The sequence below is a fragment of the Clupea harengus genome, chromosome 20, assembly GCF_900700415.2.
Source record: "Clupea harengus chromosome 20, Ch_v2.0.2, whole genome shotgun sequence".
NCBI classification, from domain to species: Eukaryota; Metazoa; Chordata; class Actinopteri; order Clupeiformes; family Clupeidae; genus Clupea; species Clupea harengus.
Window position 1 is genome coordinate 21,740,988 of NC_045171.1, and position 2,500 is coordinate 21,743,487.

Genomic DNA, 2,500 nt, shown 5'->3' on the forward strand with positions numbered 1-2,500 from the left:
GGAGACGGACATGTCCACCCAGTCAGAACACAAGCCAGGACCTGGACAGGGAGACGTGTCTGCCAGGCCACTCTGGGCTTCTGTGCTGCTTTGGGAATGTGAGCAGATGTGAATGTGAAAGTGAAAGTGAAAGTGTTAATGGAAAGTGCATTAGTAGCCCACATACCAGTCGCTGGAAAAGGTCTGTGACTTTCACCTTAGTGGACCCCGGGACCTCCATCTCAGCCTTCTGCTCCGTCTTGGCTGCAGGGGACAGGAGAGACACAGTTAAGCTGGACTGTGTGTGTGAGTGTGTGTGAGTGTGTGTGCGTATGTGTGTGTGTGAGTGTGCTTGCGTGTGTGTGTGTGTATGTGCACCCATGGGTGTGTGTGCGTGTGGGTGTGTGAGTGTGTGTGTGTGCAAATGTGTGCGTGTGGGTGTGTACGAGTTCGGGTGTGTGTGTGTGTGCTGTGCTTATCTGAGCTGCAGTCAGCCAGTTTCTGTTTTGTGTTTGTGTTACAAGTAAATGATAACACACAACAAGATGTACAGGATCAGAACATGGACACCAAAGGCAGACTCTCTCTCTTTATCACACACACACCCACACACACACACACACACACACACCTCTGAACACACAGGTACGGAGACACAGAACAGGCAAAAGTCAGTTGCTTAGTTGCTGATGGTTAGTTTGTGTTTCCTAATTGTGCTTCTTTGTCAACCACACACACACACACACACACACACACACACACACACACACACACACACACACACACACACACACACACTCACAGTTGATGTCAGGCGCTTCCATGTAGTCTGTGAACTCGTCCTCGTCCTCGTGCAGGGCGAACTTGGCGAGCGAGCGCTTGAGCGTGGCCTGCAGGATGTCGCCCAGGATGTCCAGCCTCCGCAGCTCCCGACACAAGCTGTAGATACGCAACGCCTCCTCGTGCTCCAGGATCGCCCGCCGCAGGTGAGCTTTACCTGTGTGGGGGACAACATAGTGGTCATGACACACATACACACACACACACACTTTACCTGTGTGGGGGACAACATAGAGGTCATGACACACACACACACACACACACACCCACACACACACACACACACGCTTTACCTGTGTGGGGGACAACATAGTGGTCATGACACACACACACACACACACACACACCACACACACACACACACACACTTTACCTGTGTGGGGCACAACATAGTGGTCATGACACACACACACTAGAGGGATACTCTGTGGGTCATGCACTCTAAAGGTCAGGCAGGTCAGAGGTCATGCCCCTTGTCTCACCGATGCGCTGGCGCTCCTTCGTGTTCTTGAGGATGTCCAGAGGGGGGTGTGCGTCAGGCATGGCGTCGTACATCTGAGAGAAGGCCTTCTCCTGCTGGTCCTCATCGTCACTAGGGTTCACTGCACACACACACACACACACATCCATAACCATCACATGGTGTGTGTGTGTGTGTGTGTGTGTGTGTGTGTGTGTGTGTGTGTGTGAGTGTGTGGAGGGTGTGTGTGTGTGTGTGGAGGGTGTGTGTGTGTGTGTGTGTGTCTTACCCTCATGGTCCATGAGTGCGGTAGCAGTGAAGTAGTGGGCCAGTGAGCGGTAGTGGCTGCTCTTCACCTGCGCCATCGTGGACCAGAAGAATGGCACGTTGTCTTTGATTGGCGTCTGGATCATGGACTGGTGGACGTGGTCATACATCTCACTCACCTGCCAGGAAGTGATGTCACACATATTAACAAGGTGAGAAAATCTCAGGCCTAAAGAGAGCTTTGGGTTCTTAAGTGAACAAATGTAATGTAATGTAAAATTGTCAAAATATTGAAAATCTTCAATTTTCTTTTAGGTAGATTTTTGATGGATCAGCTGTCTTTTTCGCCACTGGTATTGAATCGCCAACCTTTACATTTCGTGTCACAAATGTATCCATGACGTCAATACTAGCCTATCGCCCACTACAGTTTCATGCTCCGGGAAAGTTTTTTTTTTTATTGTCCCGCTGCAATTAATACGCCGACGTCAATCAAAATGTTCGCACTATGATTCCAGGTCACATTTTCATCCCGGTCCCCGATCTTATGTTAATACAGTGTTGTATAATGGTGCAGCTCCTATAATGTATAATGTATAATGGAGCAACATGTTGGCTACGGGGGGTTGTGGTAGAGTGAGAGAGAGAGAGAGAGAGAGAGAGAGAGAGAGAGCGAGCGAGCGAGAACAGTGATGCACACGGATAGAATAGATGTAGCGACTGGATCAAAGTTATGTTGCTGTAACGTTGGACTCTGTGCAACCAGTGTGGAGAATAAATCCTCGGGCCAAAACAAGTTGCCATTAATTTGCTCATCAACCGCAGACTAAAGGGAAAGTTTAGAATATAGAACACTTCGGCCCTGGAGCAGTAAACAAAAGTCTCCCCTGTAATCTCCGACTACGACTAGCAGGAAAGGTTAACAACAGGCTAATTAATACAATACAATACTCA

At 49.2% G+C, this 2,500-nt stretch overlaps 1 protein-coding gene across 2 annotated transcripts in view; it reads right to left on the minus strand.

Moving 5' to 3' along the window:
- The window catches only part of rhpn2 (rhophilin, Rho GTPase binding protein 2), a 24,071-nt gene that overhangs the window by 5,523 nt on the left and 16,048 nt on the right, over positions 1-2,500 (minus strand). The window contains exons 9-12 of one of the 2 annotated variants that reach the window (XM_031587511.2): positions 1,569-1,725; positions 1,302-1,421; positions 782-976; positions 197-243 (exon numbers count right to left, since the gene is read on the minus strand). In XM_031587511.2, the coding sequence (XP_031443371.1) occupies positions 197-243; positions 782-976; positions 1,302-1,421; positions 1,569-1,725 (519 nt within the window). Of the gene's footprint in view, positions 1-166; positions 244-781; positions 977-1,301; positions 1,422-1,568; positions 1,726-2,500 lie in introns of both variants that reach the window. The other variant, XM_031587510.2, reaches the window with a different exon arrangement.